This window comes from Lepus europaeus, chromosome 3 (assembly GCF_033115175.1).
Source record: "Lepus europaeus isolate LE1 chromosome 3, mLepTim1.pri, whole genome shotgun sequence".
NCBI classification, from domain to species: Eukaryota; Metazoa; Chordata; class Mammalia; order Lagomorpha; family Leporidae; genus Lepus; species Lepus europaeus.
The window spans coordinates 7,169,125-7,187,389 of record NC_084829.1 but is presented as its reverse complement, the minus strand read 5'-3'; the positions used below and the strand labels follow the sequence as shown (position 1 = coordinate 7,187,389).

Genomic DNA, 18,265 nt, shown 5'->3' with positions numbered 1-18,265 from the left:
AAGAGAGCGAGCGAGCGTTCCTGTATCCGTTGTTCACTTCTGAAATGCCTGTGAAGGCCAGTCAAGGAGCTGGGAGCTCAATCCAGGTCTCCCACGTGGGTGGCAGAGACCCCACTTGAGCCAACACCTGCTGTCCCCTGGGGTGCACGTCAGCAGGAAGCCGGAGTCAGGAGCACAGCGGCACTTGAACCCAGGCCCTCCAGTGCAGGATGCAAGGTCCCAGCTGGCAGCTTCACGGCTAGAGGCAGGAATTCTAAACCCATCCACGCATCAAGCACTCGATCCTCGGAGAAGATAGAGAAGGGAAGGAGCCCCCTGAACTCTGGGGGGAAGCCCTCCATCCCCCACCACCTCTGCTCGGTCAGGCCGGTGCTGGCCCTGCAGCTCGGTCCCCCCGGTCTTCCTGGAACGCGACAGGCTTTGCTTATGGCCGTGTCTCGTGCTTGGCAGAACACTGTCTTGAGTTTCTGTGCTCCTGGGGCCAGCTCAGCCTGATGCAGACACTTCTGAGCGCCTACCGCGAACCAGTGCTGTGTGGGGGGCATAGACACTTGGGCGTCCCTGTCTGGATCACAGCTCCAAGGACAGCTAGCAACCAACTGGGTTGAGAGACCCTTTGCAAAGAAAACGTGTGTGTTTCCCGAAAGCATCCTGTGAGGCCAGGCGGGGGTGGGATGCACTCGCCGGGCCCAGGAGGCAGAGCAAACCGCAGCAGTGCACCCGCAGATCCAGCCACCCTCCTCTGAGAGCCCTCAGCCCGACTTCTTGCCCCGCACCTGAGGAGCCATGGACACGCTCAACCGCTGGAGAGCAGCAGGCAGCGACGAGTAGGAGTCACAGGGCGGAAGAAAACGCACGAGAAGGGAGCCCTCCTACCTTAGTGGGTTATCCGAGTGGGTCTCCATGTGGGTCTCCAGTCCATACTTGCAGACAAACTCCTTGAAGCACACTGGGCAGTGAAAGACCTCATCAGCGTTCTTCTCCAGATCACCTGACTGTCCGTCTTCCACCATCTTGGGGGAGAAGAAAAAGCAAGGTCACTAAGGGGCTGGGGGTCTCCCACCCGGGTCTGCTGCAGAGACGCCCACCCAAAGTGAGGGCAGTGTTGCCCACCCAGGCAAGTGTTAAGGACACAGCCATTCGGTCATTCATTCATTCAGGTGACCAGCCAGCCAGCATGCAGCACCTGCTGCCGGCCAGGCGCCAGGGATAAGAGTGTGAGAACAAGGCATGTCCACGTGGATGAGGCTTCCGTTTTGGCTCCAGAGACAATTTATAAAGCCCGCTTGCCCCACTCTGGGCTCAGCAGGAGGTACCAAAGGAAGCACACCCAGGTACCCAGATCCCTCAGACCCGCCACAGAAACAGCGCGGGAACGAACAGATTAAAAGCTCGGGGTGGACGCCGACCAAGTCCCCACACTGGAAATAAAGGTTGGAAGCCGTTCTGCCCCAGCCCCGTGCCGAGGCCCGCCTGCGCCCAGGGGTGCCGAGAAGACCTTTTTAGCCGGGGCCGGGTCCTCTCTTTCCAACTCTGCATCGTGTGTCAGCTTCCTCTTGGAGGACAGCCGCCTGCGCTTCAGTGGGGACGGGGGCGCTGCAGCCGTGGTGCTGTTGGGGTCCTTCTCGTGAATCTTCATATGTCTGCAAGGAACACACACACACACGTGTGATGGAACCCACAACTCTGCCCAGCTCTCAGCTTTTTTTCTGTCTCACACTTAGTACTGGGGACACACAGAGTTTATCCAGTGACTGCCGTCTCCCCGAAGCTCTCTATCAGGCCTGGCCCCCTCTGAAAGCTCTCGCGAGCCAACGTGTTACTCGACCTCTTGCTGTTAGGACCACTTTCACGAACTTCACCGACGAGGAATGGGACGAAAGCAAACTCTCTGGTGCCCCGTTCTTCCTCAGACAAAAAGGTCAATTTGGGGACATGCCATTTTAAAGAACAAAGGATTCCCGGATACCCACACTGTCCTTCTAGTTGGGGAACCAAGCAATAACCACAAGTACCCCCCCAGCACCCCCACCCCACCCCGATTCGGGCGTCCCTCTCCTCTGCCTACGGAGGCAATTTTTGGGATAAATTCAGAGACATCCAGAGTGCGTGAGACCCGACAGCCTCCCCCGTGGGTCACGGCATGTCAAGGACCTACAGCTCCTGGGAGCCGCTCAGACAGCAGTGGGGCTCCGAGACTACGGGCCTGGCAGCCGCCTCCACCAACAGAGTGCTCCACTTCGGAGGTCTCTTCCAGAAAGTCCTACAGGTGTGCCAAGTTCCAGGACCTTATTTTACCGAGTTCTGAAACAAACGCCCTAAGGAGGAGTCCCGAGACAATATGGGAAAAGATGTTACACATGGTCTGAATCTCCTCACTCAGCGACATAAACCTGGCTTTTTTTTTTTTTTTTTTGGATAGGCAGAGTGGATAGTGAGAGAGAGAGACAGAGAGAAAGGTCTTCCTTTTGCCGTTGGTTCACCCTCCAATGGCTGCTGCGGCCGGCACACTGCGCTGATCCAAAGCCAGGTGCTTCTCCTGGTCTCCCATGCGGGTGCAGGGCCCAAGCACTTGGGCCATCCTCCACTGCCTTCTAGGGCCATAGCAGAGAGCTGGCCTGGAAGAGGGGCAACCGGGATAGAATCCGGCGCCCCAACCGGGGCTAGAACCCGGTGTGCGGGCGCCGCAAGGCGGAGGATTAGCCTGTTAAGCCACGGCGCCGGCTATAAACCTGGCTTCTTTCTGCTAACAACCCCATAACCCCCACTGTCATCACCTGACTGGGGTTAGATTGTGCCAGAGAGAAAGGGAGCCACTGTTTTTTTGTTTGTTTTTTACAGAGTTAGACAGTGAGAGAGAGAGAGAGAGAGAGAGAAAGAAAGGTCTTCCTTCCATTGGTTCACCCCCCCAAATGGCCACCATGGCCAGTGCGCTGTGCCGATTCAAAGCTAGGAGCCAGGTGCTTCCTCCTGGTCTCCCATGTGGGTGCAGGGCCCAAGCACTTGGGCCATCCTCCACTGCCTTCCCGGGCCACAGCAGAGAGCTGGACTGGAACAGGAGTAACCGGGACTAGAACCCGGGGTACCGGTGCTGCAGGTGGAGGATTAGCCTAGTGAGCCGCAGTGCTGGCCATGGGAGCCACTGTTTTTCATGAGTAATTAAATGATGATTTTACTTATTTGCGTCTAAAGATCTATTTATTTAATTGAAAGATATAGAGATGGAGAGACAGATTGAGAGATCTTCCATCCACTGATTCACTCCCCAAATGGTCGCAATGGCCAGAGCTGTGCCGATCTGAAGCCAGGAGCCAGGAGTTTCTTCTGGGTCTCCCACAAGGGTGCAGAGGCCCAAGGACTTGGGCCATCTTCTGCTGCTTTCCCAGGCGCCTTAGCAGGGAGCTGGATCAGAAGTGGAGCAGCTGTGCCCATATGGGATGCCGACACTGCAGGTGTTGCTTTTCCTGCTACACCACAATGCCAGCCCCCAGATTTTTTTTTTAAGATGCCTTATTTTGCTCTTGGGATTTCATGAGAGGAAGGGGAGGCGCTGGAACCAGCGCGCAGCGATGGTCTGGTGGGAACCTGTGACAGCTGAGGTTCAGAGGGGCCTGCAGCCCCCCAGTGCCGACTCCAACATTGACGCTCATTCCCCCAGCCCACACGGCCGCCGAGCGGGTTCTGTATCACCAGCTGCGATCTCAGGGCTGTCACCTGAACCTGGACACGTTCTTCAGGCTGGCTGAGGCCCAAGGTGGCACTGCTGGCATCAAACTCTAACCACAGTCGACCAGGAGAACAAGGGGAGGAGCCACAGGCCCGGGCTCACACATCGACGCTGCCCTACAACAGCCTCCCTCAAGGCTGGGGGTCAGGGGGAAGCAGTGGCAGCAGCCGCTGACCACAGCACCCACTGGAGGTCTTCACTGAGCTGGCAGCAGCCTTGGGTTCCGTGCTCAGGCGAGATCTCAGGGTCTGGGCCGTACCACGGGAGTCCCGATCTGTCCTCCCAGCCACATGCTGACCAGCAGCAGTGGGCTCCTTTAAGAGCTCCATTCAGCCGCTGCCTGAGCTGCCAGGGCCTGCGAGGTCCAGCCAGGCCTGACCTTGGATGTAATCCATGGTTACTGGCTCCCCTCCCCACCCGACCCTGATCTGCCTCCCTCGGCCCCTGACGGTGGCAGCTGCAACAGCAGCTACTCATTTCCTCCCCAAACACAGGAAGCAGGGCGAGGAATGTGATGAGCCAGTAATGGCCCCTTCCCCTTTGCGGCCCAAACCCAGAGGGCTGCTCCCTCTCACGTCCATGCACTCAGCGGGTCAGCAGAGCCTCTCGGCCGGGAGGGAGCTGGCAGGTTGCCCGCCTCCCACCCCACAGCAGACCAGAGCCACCGCGTCCAAGATCCGCATGGATGCCTCCAGCAGCAAGGACTTCTCCACGCGGTCAAAACCACCGTCCCCCGGGGCCGAGTCAGAAAGGCCCTCCTAGCTGTGCACACCCACCAGTGGCCCAGGGCAGATGGCACCAGTGGACATTTCCGCCCACACGGCAGCTCTTCAAACGGCACAAGAGACTGGTGCCGCCCCGCTGCTCACCACCAGACAATTCCAGCCCCCAAGTGCCGACGGCAAGTCGGTTTAATCCTGCTAGTTGCCAGCTAACCTCAGTCTACTCTCCAGTTTGCAGGTACCTGCAGGAAATGCTGGATGCAAAAGCCAAGTGCGAACCTGGGTGGGCTTGGAGGGCTCAGGGCAAACATGGCCGGGACGATACCCTCCGAAGGGGACAAAAACAGAGCCTGGGTTGGTCTGGCTGTCTGGGTGACACAGTTCATCCACACCGCTAACTCCTCCCCTCCACACTGGGGGTTTAGGGCCGTGTGTCTGTGTCCGTCTGTCTGTCTCTCTCCACAGCAGTGATGGTGCTGCTTCGAAAGACTGGGACTCTCACGCTTCGTTGGCGGGAGTGAAGAATGGCAACCACCTTTTGTTTGTTTATTTGAAAGGCAGAGTGACAGAGAGGGAAGGAGAGACAGAAATCTTGCACGTGCTGGTTTCATCACTCCCCAAGTGGCTGCAACAGCCGGGGCTGGGCCATTAGCAGGGTGCTGAGTTGGAAGCAGAACAGCCGAGACGCCAATCAGCCCTGCGATAGGAGATGCCAGCGTCGCAAGCGGCGGCTCAACCCACTGTGCCACAATGCAGGTCCCAGGAACCACCTCTTTGCAAAGCGGCTGAGCAGGGATCAGAATCTTGAACGTCTATACCCTCTACAGCACTGAGCCCAGCTCTGGAACTTTGTCTTAAGGACAAATAACTGGGCAGCACGCAAAGGTCTCAGTACAAGGACTGAAGATTTGCTCACAGATGGACACACTGCACACACACTGGCCACCACCAGACTGCCCATCAGCTGGCCTTGGCATTTTCACTGGCCATTCGCTCTGCTCTTCCTCCGGCCCTCCTAGTGCCGCTCCCTACAAAGCAGCCAACAAGAGCTTATCATTTGCCTAACCAAGATTTCACGTGCGCAAACTCAATGAGATGCTGTAGCAAACGGTGCTTAGTGGAAAATGCTTCGGCCATGAACACTGATGGCACACGCTCATTTTCTCTCTTCTTGGTATCAACATGCATTCATTCATAACAACATCATTCATAACAGAAGTTGACATAAAATCAAAGTGTGCTTGAGTCTTGGAAATCCGCTCAGCGGCACTGCGCTTCAACCACACTGTGGTCCCAGGCAGCAACTTGACCAGAACTGTTGGAGCCCAGGGAAACCTTCTCCCATGTGTGACAACGAGGAGCAGGCCTGAGTAGAGCTTAGCACTGACAGGAGCTGCCGAGGAAGACGGGGGTAGATGCTGACATTCCTCCCGCCAAGGTAGCCCTTCCTTTTCTAAAATCTGAGCTCCGTTTTAGCAGGAGAGCTGTGACAATACTGAAGAGATCAGTACACCATGGATATGAGCCCAGTGCTGGTCAAGGAGCTCCAGGGAGACAGACCAAGCCCTGACCGCCCTATTCCAAGTACCTCTGCGTCATCAGAGCTGGGAATGGGGGTAAGCTCGTGACCACTCAGGTGCAGGCTGCTCTGGGCAGCAAGGGGGAATTCCGGCAGAAGACAGAGAATGCGTGGTGGCAATGAAGTTCTGGTGGCCTTTGACCTGTGACACATTTTGGATGTGAATCCCGGTTCTGCCACTGTGTAACATGGAGACTCCAACAGCTGGCTCCCTCGGCACTGGGTGATACGGCCGGTCTCCCAGAGCACTGGCTTTTACACTGTGGGCCTCTGATCAGCAGCAGCAGCAGCATCCGGGGGCTCATTGCACAGCCGAGTCCAGCTTCCCCACCTCTGCAGGCTGGGAGGCTTCGAGGCAGTGAGAGGCATAGCGACGTTCTTCAGCTGCTTGCACAGTTCACAGGTTTGGAATGCTGCCCCCCACTTTGATATATGAATTAAATCTTTCCCAGCCTCATCTTCCAACATGCCAGCAGTCTCTGTCTACAATACCAGGTATAAACACCTAACCAAAAATAGCTATGGGACCAGCATTTATGGTACAGCAGCCTAAGCCACCACCTGTAACGCCAGAATCCCACGTGAGTGCAGGTTTGAGTCCCGGCTGCTCCGCTTCTGACCCAGCTCCCTGCTAAGGTTCCTGGGAAAGCAGAGAAAGATCACCCCAAGTGCTTAGGCCCCTGCCACCCACATGGGAGACCTGGACAGAGTTCCAGCCTCTTGGCTTCAGCCCAGCACAGCTCAGCCCTGGCCTTTGCAGCCATCTGGGGAGTGAAGCACAGGATGGACAATCTCATTTTTCTCTCCGTCTCTCCCTTTAACTCTGCCTTTCAATTAAATAAAACAAACCTATTAAAAAAAAATTTGGGAAATTTACCATTCTTAAAACTGGAGGTTGAGGGTAGGTGAAAACTCCTTCAGGAAACACCTAACAAGTTTAAATGTGGCCCACACCAAGGATCATCTGGTTGAAGCCACACTCTCCAAGCAAGCCTGTATCTGATTTACGGGTGACGGCTAAGGGTCAGGAGAGATCCAGGCGCTTCCAGGATCTGCTATCACCCGAGCCTGAATTTCCTCGTGGGCTTGCTAATGGAGGAGTTGCATTATTTCATCCAGGGAGCTGATGGCATGACAAGGAAGGTCACTGTGCACCGAGCACCTGGCACAGCCTGGGGCCATCAAACCGGAGGCAACAGGTTCAGACAGGTTCTGGCAGCCTGCTTACTGGTGCATCCTCACCTGTACCTACGCTGGCTTTTCTTGTCCAACAAAGCCTCGCGATAACTCAAGAGGAAAGAATAGGATTAAGCATCACAGCTCCATGACCTGTATCTCTGGCCAAAGAGAAGTGCGTCTCCAGGAAGGCTGGGGCACGTCATCCTAACAGATGCCTGGGGGAGGAGCCCAGGGTGGGGCCAGAGCGAGCCTGCTAGTGTCAGTCGGGTTCTGTGCAAGCATGGAGGTGCAGAGGGCCAGAGAGGGCGGCAAGCATCCGCGGAGCACTCCCGGGGCAGCCCTCCCTTCCAGCACAAGGCACCTTCTAGTAATCTGGGTGTTGTTCAGGCTCAGTCATGCCTGTCCAGGAGGCAGGGCACACCAGCCGTGCCAGGGTGTGGAGGAGGGCCCGCTGAAGTGTTAAGCAGCTCTGTTCACCAGAGAGCTAGCACCCTCAGAACAGTCCAGAAGCCAGCCCAGCGTGCGGCACCAAGCCCACTTTCTGTAGGCTCCCCGGCTCCGGCCGTGTTCTCGGTGAGATGCCCGCTCACTGCACCCATCCTACCCCAGCCCGTCAGATGCCAGGAACCCTGATGCGGGGCAACCAGGCCAGCAGAGGCCAGGACCGAGTCCTGACCAGGAAGTGACTTTGACTGCCCCCTGCAGGATGGGTTTGGTGAGGACCAGTGTCCCCACCCCAGGGTGACACACATCTTCTCCCACTGTACTGACGGCCTCGGGGCACACCGCGGGGTCAGCAGAGGATGAGGCTCAATTTCATTAAAGTTAAGGAATCCCTCTCTCTTTTTTTTTTTTTTGACAGGCAGAGTGGACAGTCAGAGAGACACAGAAAGGTCTTCCTTTACCATTGGTTCACCCCCCAATGGCTGCTGCGGCCGGCGCGCTGTGCTGATCCAAAGCCAGGAGCCAGGTGCTTCTCCTGGTCTCCCATGCAGGTGCAGGGCCCAAGCACCTGGGCCATCCTCCACTGCACTCCCGGGCCACAGCAGAGAGCTAGACTGGAAGAGGAGCAACCGGGACAGAATCCGGCACCCCGACCAAGACTAGAACCCGGTGTGCCGGCGCCGCAGATGGAGGATTAGCCTGTTGAGCCGCGGCACCGGCCATAGTTAAGGAATCTCAAGCCAAAGCAGGGGTGCTTCAGGGGCTCATTCTCACGTTCCCGGTGCACAGACACTGCTGTCAGCCCAGGAGTCGGGCCCCGGCCCGGGCCCAGGGGGCTCTGATACTCCTGGCCGGACCGGGGTCTCCGGCCTCAGCTTCCCTGCAGCGTGTGGACAAGGCAGTTCCTTCCCTGCCTTGGTCATGGGCAAGACTCGTCAACATTCTTGGAGAAAATGCTTTCTCAAGACAGGCTGAGCGGCGGTAAGAGGCCCGAGAAAGAATTTGTTTTGTTTTTTAAATGTTTATTTGAAGGATAGCAAAGATACTAAGAAGCAGATTCTCCATCTGCTGCCTCACTCCCAGTGCCTTCCACAGCCCGGGCTGGGCCCAGGCACGCCAGGTGCCAGACAAACAACCGGAGAGGCAGGGACTCCAGCAGCTGAGCCATCGCCCGCTGCCTCCCAGCGCGTGCGTGAGCAGGAAGCTGGCTCAGAAGCGAGGCGAGCCTTGATCCCAGGCACTCGGATGCGGGACTTCCGTGTCCCGAGAGGAAGTTTACCCTGCTGCCCTGCAGTGTCCACCTCGGGGTCCCAGTGTCCTTCAGGGTAGGACACCAGTGGCATCTGTCTTCCTCTCCTTTCCCTCCGGCTGTGCCAATCCTGGAAGCTGCTGGCTGGGACAGGGCCTCCAGCTGTTGACTGTCCACTTAGAAAACAGAGGGCATCCCCGCGGCCTGCAGGGCCATGGCCCCCACCTCTCCCCGATTTTCGTATCCAGCGGAGGAGGCTTGGCAGGCAGCCCTCTCCCTCAGTGTCAGCCTTGTCCAAGGCCTCCTTTAACACGGTTCCCAAGTGCGGGACCTCTGAGCCAGGGGCTCAGGGCAGGCTAAACCTTCATGCTGTTCTCTCACTCCTACACCTGCTCCTTCTCACGCACCCAAGCCTGTGCTGTCCAATATCAGGGCCCAGCTCCGCGTAAAATCCCAGGCTCTTAAACCAAAAATGTCGGCGGTGGTGGGAGCTGGGCTCTCTCTCACCCAGAGAACCCTCTCGTTCGCAAAGGGTGAAAGCAGCCGGCTTGGACCCGCCCTGCATGGATCTGGAGAGACACGCACACGGCTCCCACCGCCCTCCAGCCAAAGGTGCCTTACAAAACTCAGGGTGGCTGCCACGCCGTGCGGGGGTCTGCTTCCTCTCCAGGCTACACTCCCCCGGCTTCTTCACAACCTCCCTCACCCCAACTGCTGGGCCCCATCCCAGGAGAGCCTCCTGTACCTGCGGTCTCAGGTGATACAGTCCCAACAGAAGGGTCATTCCTACAGTGGCCTCACGAGCCCAGAGGCACCCCATGAGACAGCTGTGCTGCGGCACGGCTAACATGACACGGTCACGCCAAGCCCACCCATGAGCTCTGTGGTGGAGTGGAAAGGCCGTGGTCTCAGAGACGCCCCTCACCGCAGCTCATGGGGCTCCCAGGCGTGGCTGAACCTCAGGGCTCCCACCTCAAGAGTAAGGCCATGCTAACTAACACTGCCACTCCGCAGCCTTCCCTGGAAGAGGAAGGAGAAACGCAGGGGCCGCCACACGCCCAGGGTCACAGCTCAGACATAGGGAAAGGGAAGAGTCCCTCCACTCTGGGGACACCAGGGAGTCCACGCGCCCGGTTCAGGGGCCAGAGAGAAGCAACTATGAAGGGGAAGGGAGAGGAACCAAGATGGGGGAAAGAACGAGCAAGTGCAGCCATGTCATGGTGGGGGATGGGTGTGTGTGTGTGTGGGGGGGTGACGGGGGCTCACGCAAGGGCCTTGCCTTTCAGCAATGCGCGCATAGGAGGCACCCAGGGAGAGGAGAGAAGGGCTCAGGGTCTGGATGGGAGCCGTGGTATCCCTTTGGGTGAGCTGTGCCACGTGAGCACGACACGTACCCACGCGCCATTGTGCAGCCGGGTCTCTGGCATAAGGAAGTGCCAACAGCCTCAACAGCAAACACCCCAGAGCCCTGAAAGGAGTCGGGGGGCGGCCCATGGGCACACGCGTGTGCCGGGAGGAGGCAGGGATCCAGTGTAGCGTGTGCACACACATACACACACACAGAGCCAGACTCCTGTGCTGCACTTCCGTGTTGGGGGGCGGGGGGCAGGTGTCGTTGCTCACCGCCCTCCACAAGGACTGACAGTGATGGGCACATCTGATGTGTGCTAGCACCGGCTTGCTCAGCCCAAACAGGTTGGACAGGTTGGATATTTAAACAAAGGGGGAAAAACGCGAGGTAGAAAGCCAGACCAAGTGCGCGCGGCCTGTGGAACGGCAGCCAGTTCCCCGCGGGTTTCAGTTCTGTGACCTCCAGCTGCAGCAACCTTGCCCCCTCTCCCCTCCAGGCTGCTGTGTTGTAAAACTCAACTGGACACACACCCAGGATCTGCTTGAGGTCCTCAGAACCCACGGCCGGTGGCAGGCGGAGGAGGAGGCCGGGCTGGCTGACGTCAGCTCTGCACGCCTCGTCCCACCCCCAGCCAACCTGCCCCTTGACTGCCACAACCCACTTTCCAGCCCTCACGGCCGCCCGGCCGTTCAAGTGCGGGCAAGCAGGATGCCCCAGATTCTGACGCTACCCAGCAGTTTTACCTGGGAAGGGCTTGTGAAACGTCTCAGCGAGATATGTCAAAAACCCCACGCTGCCTGCACTACAGAGAAAACTCCAGCGTCTGCGTCACCTTCACAAAGCGACAGGCAGCACGACTCCTGCCCAAGCCACGAACACACGATCAGCTAGGCGGACCAGTGGGAAAACCCATTCCACTAGGAATCACATCCTGGATCTGAGAGGCAACGAGGGAGCAGAGCAGGCGCGGCCGGTGCCGAACGTGCCCCTGCTGCCGCGGCACGCTGGGCTGCGCTCCCTCTCTGCTGTGGGCCTGAACTGCTCCTCACACAACAGAAAGTAGGCACTGGCCTCAAGTACGTTTTTCAAACGTTCTTTCAAAGCAGACCGATACAATACAATAAGCTGTGCTGATTGTCAGGGCGATAGAAAGGAGGTGAAAGGGACGTGTCAAGTGCAGCAAAGACAAGACAGGCTGGAGAGGGCCGATCCGAAGCCAGGAGCCAGGTGCTTCTCCTGGTCTCCCATGCGGGTGCAGGGCCCAAGCACTTGGGCCATCCTCCACTGCCTTCCCGGGCCACAGCAGAGAGCTGGACTGGAAGAGAAGCAACCGGGACAGAACTGGCGCCCCGGGTACCGGCACTGCAGGCAGAGGATAAGCCTAGTGAGTTGTGGCACCGCCTGTGTGTTTTTTTTTTTTTTTTTTTTTTTTTTTGACAGGCAGAGTGGATAGTGAGAGAGAGACAGAGAAAGGTCTTCTTTTTCCGTTGGTTCACCCCCCAATGGCCGCTGCGGCCGAAGCACCGCACTGATCCGAAGCCAGGAGCCAGGTGCCCCTCCTGGTCTCCCATGCAGGTGCAGGGCCCAAGCACCTGGGCCATCCTCCATTGCCTTCCCGGGCCACAGCAGAGAGCTGGACTGGAAGAAGAGCAACCAGGACAGAACTGGCGCCCCGAACAGAACTAGAACCTGGTGTGCCAGCGCCGCAGGCAGAGGATTAACCTAGTGAGCCATGGCGCTGGCCTGCATTTTTTAAAATGCAAAGCAAAACTTCTGAAAGGGACCTCAGATGCTCATCCAATAGTATGAATGCAAATATGCACCAAGAAATATCAGAACACCACGGATCGAGGCTTTTTCTTTTTAAAAGAGGAACTACTCAGGTAATAGGGAAGGCTGCACAACTCAGAGTTGGAAACTGGAGCAGGCGGTTCACAGCTACCCACAGCTCGCGGGCTCCCAGATGCAGCCCGCAACCCCCACTGACAAAGGCGCCCATTTTCTTGCTTTTGTAAACCCACGTGCTTAACTGCACATACAAGGGCCTGCTGAGTTAAACTTTTTTTTTTTTAAATGAACAGATTTCCAAAATTTTGCTTAAAAATTTTTCAATCACTTGTGTGAGAGGCAGAAGACAGAAAGCTCTTACCCACCGGTCCACTCCCTCAATGGCCAGGGCTAGGCCGGCCAAAGCTGGGAGCTGGGAACTCAACCCAGGTCTCCCCCTGTGAGGAGCGGGAAGCTGGAGTGAGATGCCGGGGTCTCAGCCTCAGGTGCTGCCACACGGGCTGTGGACAGCTCAACCCCTAGGCCAAACACCTGGCTCTGGGTTAAACATCTTCAGGGACGAGGGAAAGGAAAAGAGCTACAAGGTGTTGAGTACTGAGTACCTAACGCGAGCCAGGGCACTGGGCTCACCTCGCAGCCTTTATGCAATCCTCATCACAGATGTGCAGGTAAGCACTATTCCCAGCCCAGACGAGGGCTCGGAGGCGCCCTTGACGGCTGCACACAGCGTGTGCCTCAGCCCACAGAAGGCAGAAGCCAGGGCACTCACGGGAGGCCCAGAAATGCCGCCCAACGCCAAACAGAAGCACTCGCGCTTCAGATGCAGCCAGGGAGACGTTTAAAAAAAAAAAAAAGGCTGCAAATGTGGAAATACAACCACACGACAGACAAGGCGACAAGTGTGGAAATTCAACCACACGACAGACACGTGTGGGGAGGTACCTCAGACAATCTTCGGAGAAATGCTTGCTCTGGGGGGAAGTGGCGGGCCTCCCACGGGGGTGGGCGCTCCCTGAGTGACAGGCATGTCGGGTGGCACCTCCAAGGGAAGGGGCATTGCACGTCCGTGATTTTCTTTTTCTTTTTAAGATTTATTTATTTGAAAGTCAGAATTATAGAGAGGCAGAGGCAGAGAAAGAGAGAGGTCTTCCATCCATTCGTTCACTCCCCAGATGGCCGCAATGGCTGGAGCTACACTGATCTGAGGACAGGAACTTCTTCTGGGTCTCCCATGTGGGTGCAGGGGCCCAGGCACTTAGCACATCATCTTCCACTGCTTTCCCTGGCCATATTCAGAGAGCTGGATCGGAAGTGGAGTACCTGGGACTTGAACCGGCACTCAAATGGGATGCCGGCACTGTAGGCGGTGGCTTTACCGGCTACGCCAGAGCTCCAGCCCCACGTCCATGAGTTTACTGTCCGTCCCTTGTTAGAAAACTTTCTAAGGTGTATCAGGAGGAGGGCTGCTTCAGCACAGAGCACTGGTGATGCTAACTGCTTAGACAGGCCGGCGCCGTGGCTTAACAGGCTAATCCTCCGCCTTGCGGCGCCGGCACACTGGGTTCTAGTCCCGGTTGGGGCTCCGGATTCTATCCCGGTTGCCCCTCTTCCAGGCCAGCTCTCTGCTATGGCCCAGGAAGGCAGTGGAGGATGGCCCAAGTGCTTGGGCCCTGCACCCCATGGGAGACCAGGAGAAGCACCTGGCTCCTGGCTTCGGATCAGCGGGATGCGCTGGCCGCAGCGGCCATTGGAGGGTGAACCAACGGCAAAAAGGAAGACCTTTCTCTCTGTCTCTCTCTCTCTCACTGTCTAACTCTGCCTGTCAAAAAAAAAAAAAAAAAAAAAAAGAACTGCTTAGAGATTCAAGTACCATCATCATGACACTGCCACATATTCACTGAATACACACTACACATAAGGATCTACGGCCAGCACGGCCATGCCAACTCTATGTACCATGAGAACTTTGTTTTTGCAGTCCTGGCACTGTGGCACAGTGGGTTAAGGCGCTGCCAGCATCCTATATGGGTGCCAGTTTGAGTCCTGGCTGCTCCGCTTCCCATCCAGCTCCCTGCTGGTGTGCCTGGGAAAGCATCGGAACATGGCCCAAGTGCTTGGGTCCCTGTCCCCCTTGTGGGAGACCTGGATGAAGCTCCTGGCTCCTGGCTTCAGCCTGGTCCAGCCCCAGCCATTGTGGCCATTTGGGGAAGTGAACCAGCGGATGGAAGATCTGTCTCTGTCTCTCCTCCTCTCTCTCTATAACTCTTTCAAATAAGTAAATCAATCTTTAAAAAAAATAATCTCAGAGCTGCAGGCGTGGTCACAGAACACAGGAGTGACCCGTGTCAAGCCCCCTCCGTACCCCTGAAGGACATCTCCTGATTTGTCTTTCCCCCTTGCAAATGAGATTCTCCAGCTGTAGACAACGGAAACACTTTTTCTCCTTTTCACAGAAATATCTCAAGGGAAACATCCTCTTCCCTCAGCCCTGAGGCAGGAGACGCACAGATTTCTAACGTGCACCGAGTCCTTCCTGTGGACAGAGCTGAGTCCCTGTTTCCCACGGAGGCACAAGGCAGCAGCCGGGAACAGCGGGTTAGAGATGGGGCTGGCTGAGCCTTTGATGGCCTTGTCCACTCTCGAGAAGCAGCAAACACCAGAGCCAGCTACAGGGCGCCCTCAGACGCTCAACACGACCATCGCAGATGGTCACGGGGCCTCTCCTCTTGCTGGGCCCCGAGGGGAAAGACGTGACCGCTCCCTGATCCTGGAGGACCCTGTCCTACCTCTGCCTCTCGTTCAGAGCAGGCACCGGCTCCAGACACCCAAGTGCACTCGTGCGTGCCAAGGGCTGGCTCGGCCAAAGCATCTGAGAGGAGTGTGCTAAATTCAGAGCCTCTGCCGTCACATTCTGCAGCTCGAGTTCTCTTCAAGCACACTAGGGACACATAAGCCTCTGTTCCCGAAGACGGCCTGCTCTCCAGAGGCACCCCCAGGGCCTGGGCCGCCTGTGCTTAGCAACAGACACAGCCGTGCCCTGCGCGGCGGGACAAAGTCCCAGGGAAGTCCCTTCCTCCCCCTGACCCTTCCGCCGACAGCTGAAATGAGGAGCATACTTCCCGCTCTTCGGAGAACAAATGGAGAACTTGGACAGCGCGCCCCCGCCCGGGATCTTCGACACATCCTTAAACCTAAACACGCAATCCACAGCTCTCTGTGTGGCTGCAGAGTCTGTGATGGGTCTGCACACGAGGAGCGAGGTGGAAATGAATGTTCTGGTTTCCCCCAGGCAACGACGGGCTGGGAAGAAAAACACCCATTTCGGCGACGGGAACGACTCCAGATGAGGTCTGTGTCAATCCTCTCTCGCGAGAACGACTGCACGGCTCCATAGCCCAGCACATTCTGGAACCAATTTTGCAAACTGCAAAGCTCGCGGCCCTTTTTCCTACATGGAGCTGTCCCAGAGGGCGTGCTCTGGCTCAGTTTCCCGCGTTTGTTTTGGAAGACGAGCACCGCTCAGTGCGAATTTTCAACGTGGGAGCAAATGATCAAAAGTTCGGGGCAGTTCTAAAGCTGGAGCCACGGCGATGTTTCCGCAATCTGCGCTCTGCACCGGGAAGCGACCTGTTGTTCTGCTCAGAACGGCCGTGGCTAGGAGGGGCTGCGATGAAGGATTTTTCAGACCTCAAAACCTAAGAGCCTGCAGACAGGGAAGTGGCGGGCATCACTCGCACCAAAACAGAATGACTTCTAAAGTACCTCGCAAAGATCTTTGCCAGAATTAAAGAGTAGGAAGTTGGGGGTTTATCAGAGCTGCAAAGCAGCGGTCAGTGTGACCTCACGGAAGATCATTTAGTATTTTTCCTGTGCTGTGACATTGATTGTAGCTTCCTAATATAATAATTCCATGGATGGTCCTCTTATAAAACTGAGATAAGGGAACTCTACAAATAAAGACGGAGGCACCTTAGAAACAAGCGTTGATCTGGAAGCACACACACACACCACAGGGGTACCCGTCATCCATCCACTCGTCGGCCCCAGGAGCAGGGGCGAGCAGAGCCGAGGTTCTCGGCAGCACTAACCCCTTGGGGAGGGGGAGATCTAGAAATCCACACAACAGAGGCCCTACCTCCCACACCCTGCAGGACACAGACTGACAACCACAGCCCAGAGCAGCACCGCTGAGGGCGGGCCTGCAGCACATACAAACAAGGCGGAACAGACTCCACTGGGTGTGGGGAGCCTGGGCACCCAGGGAAGCTGGGGCAGGTGCACCCTGACGGCTCAGCGTGGCCACAGCTCTGGGGCCCTGGCGAGGGAGCTCCTGGGCACCCCCCAACCCCCCAGCCCAGCAGGTGCCAATGGAGAGCAGCAGCACCAGGGAAGTGAGGAAGAGAACACCGGTCTGAGGCGCCCAACGTGCACAGCCCACCGCCTGCCTCCCGTGCACACCAGGACCTCGGCTTCCAGGCCCCGTGTCGTCCCTGCACGCCCGTCTCAGTGCAGTTCTGGCCCCTAATTCACGTGGTGCAGGTCTGTGGCTGGGAGAGATCACAGCTCACCGCTGGAGCGCGGGCTCTGGAACGGATCCACCGGGGCAAATAAATCTAACTACACTCTCTCTGGCACATTTTTGTAAGTGTGCTCACATTTTTATAATTTTCTTTCCGAAAGTATAGTTTCGCCAGCAAATAAAGGTGGTAATGATTTCACTGTGATTGATGACTGAAAACTGGATGTGCTTTTAACCCGTTAATTGCAGCTTTCTGCAGGGAAGACAATATCAATGTAATGTGGCAAACTTAAATATTCCAAACAGGGGCTGGCGCTGTGGTGTAGTAGGCGAAGCCCCTGCCTGCAGTGCCCGCATCCCATATGGGCGCCAGTTTGAGTCCCGGCTGCTCTTCTTCCGATCCAGCTCCCGGCTAATGTGCCTGGGAAAAGCAGTGGAAGATGGCCTAAGGACTTGGACCCCTGTACCCACGTGGGAGACCCAGAAGAAGCTCCTGGCTCCTGGCTTCAGATCTGCTCGGCTTCAGCCATTTGGGGAGTTTATCAGCAGATGGAAGACCTCTCTACCCCTCAAACAAATAAAATATTCCAAATAATGTTTGTTACTGAAATGTTGGCTTTAATGTATCCACAGGCAAAACAAAACCCAAAAACCCCACCTCTCTACTTATTCTCCGGTGTTATAAAAACTGTTTCTCAGTATAGTTTTCCTCCAAAGGACAATGACAACCATAAGTAGTCATCGATTTCCAGGTACCGTTTAACATTCTTCTTATTACATTTTCTTGAGGTGTATACAGACAGCACACCAACTTTTACAGATGAAATGACTGAGAGACACAGAAGCCAAGGAGCTTGTCCAGGCCACTCACAGATGGTCACTCCAGGGGCCAGCCTTGCGGCACCTGCACACCATATTGAAGCACCAGTTAGAGTCCCAGCTGCTCTAATTCCGATCCACCTCCCCACTAATGTGCCTCGGAAAGCAGCAGATGATGGCCCAGGTACTTAGGTCCTGCTCCAAACAATTTAAGATCATTTCTACGTCAATCCACAGATGAACAGAAACAGGTCAAGTAACTTGCCTAGGGCCACATAGCCAGCAGCGACACACAGCACAATACACAGTAATGCAACTCGGCCAAAACAGGTGCCCCCGCAACTACTCCATGCTCACCACACACAGCGGGTAAGCTTGCAGGATGACGGAAATAGCTTAAGGTTGGAAACGACACTGCGTAGCTGGGAAAGGAGAAAGTGCAGGGACGCACAGGACAGGAGCACTTGTCATCCCTTCTCAGACAGAGGTTGAAAGCAGGGTCTGAGGCCGGGCAGCCCGGGTTGCCTCTCATCTGCAGAAGGGAATGACGTGGACCTTACAAGGCACAGCACGCAAACACAAGAGGAGCTCAAGAAGGAAGTGGAAGACGCAAACCCTGTCGTAAACCAAGCAGCCCTAAGCACACATCCGCACCGCGCTCCACCCAACAGCGGCAGAGCACGGGCGCTTTCCAAACAGACGTGGGCCGGTCCCCAGGCCCGGGGCCATACGCTGGGCGACGGCACACACCTCAGTCAACATACGGGCACTGAAGTCATGCAAAGCACACTCTCCAGCTACAGAGGAATGAAATCAGAAAGCGAGGACAGTTAGAACTCTGGGAAGCTGCAAACCCACAGAAACCGAACAACAAAGTCCACAAATAAC

The 18,265-nt window shown here is 56.5% G+C and overlaps 1 protein-coding gene across 5 annotated transcripts in view; it reads right to left on the bottom strand.

Moving 5' to 3' along the window:
• The window catches only part of RREB1 (ras responsive element binding protein 1), a 135,331-nt gene that overhangs the window by 39,110 nt on the left and 77,956 nt on the right, over positions 1–18,265 (bottom strand). For all 5 annotated transcript variants that reach the window (XM_062184305.1, XM_062184335.1, XM_062184329.1 and 2 more), the window contains 2 exons: positions 1,499–1,643; positions 877–1,013 (listed from right to left, as the gene is read on the bottom strand). In XM_062184305.1, coding sequence (XP_062040289.1) covers positions 877–1,013; positions 1,499–1,643 — 282 coding nt within the window. The remainder of the gene's footprint in view (positions 1–876; positions 1,014–1,498; positions 1,644–18,265) is intronic.